Raw genomic sequence first — 887 nt, 5'->3', positions numbered from 1 at the left:
CACCCAGCATTCTGGCCGGGTCCCAGTTCTAGGGCCTCATTTTACTTCTGCCTCCCTTTCCTCAAAGAACACACATTTTCCACTCAGCTGGGGGCCAGGAAAGGATGAATGTGTGCCTCAAGGATGATGACTGCTCTGGCAAGGCTCCCTGTGGGGGAGAGGGGTGACTTTCCCTCAGCCCAGCGTTCTAATGGCGGGAGCATTAACATGGCGGCTCATGTCAGGTTGCCCTGTGTGAGGGCACACAGACCTGAGTTCGAACTCTAGCTTCTCCACTTAGAGCTTTGTGGCATTAGATAAAAGACTTATCTGTCTGTCTGAGCCCCCCTTTCGCCTTGTATCAAATGGAGTTAATGACCTCCTAGATTATTATGGGGACTGAATAAGACAAGGATGTCAGGCGCGGAGCATAGCGCCTAGCACCAAGGAACCACTCTGTTAGTGGGGGCCACACTCTCACCTTCCCACGCTGGCCTACGAGGAAGAGCTGGGGTGTTTATCCTACCTGTGAACTCACTGTGTGACTCCAAATAGATCACATTCCTGCCCTGGGCTCTGATTCTTCCTTCGGATAAGGAGCCATCCAGGAAGGGGCTCCTTCCTGGGTTGACCTTCCAGAGCCACGAGGAATCACATCATTTTGAAATACTCATGGCAGAGGAGGGGGTCATCCTCACCAGGAACTTGAAAGGTGAGTGAGTCCCAAGGGGTTTTCTGGGATCGAGTTGGGGGAGAAGTGAGAGGCCTTGGGAGCCCCTCCGTCAGAGCCCTCACGACCTGATGCCTGATGTCCACCATCCTCCCCCCACCCAGCTGCTGTCTCGGCCATCCTCCACGGCTATGGGGGCCGGCAGCAGCCGGTGACAGATGCCAGTGCTGAGCTACAC

At 55.0% G+C, this 887-nt stretch overlaps 1 protein-coding gene across 1 annotated transcript in view; it reads left to right on the top strand.

Annotated features, from left to right (window-relative positions):
* The first annotated feature begins 245 nt into the window (after window positions 1-245).
* RUFY4 (RUN and FYVE domain containing 4) overlaps window positions 246-887 on the top strand; it is a 19,040-nt gene continuing 18,398 nt past the window's right edge. Inside the window, exons 1-2 of the mRNA XM_081813636.1 lie at window positions 246-691; window positions 814-886. Coding sequence (XP_081669762.1) covers window positions 652-691; window positions 814-886 — 113 coding nt within the window. The 5' untranslated portion in view covers window positions 246-651. The remainder of the gene's footprint in view (window positions 692-813; window position 887) is intronic.

This window comes from Leptonychotes weddellii, chromosome 3, assembly GCF_054177405.1.
Source record: "Leptonychotes weddellii isolate Sample4059 chromosome 3, ASM5417740v2, whole genome shotgun sequence".
Taxonomy (NCBI): Eukaryota; Metazoa; Chordata; class Mammalia; order Carnivora; family Phocidae; genus Leptonychotes; species Leptonychotes weddellii.
This window is presented reverse-complemented; position numbering and strand designations above follow the sequence as displayed.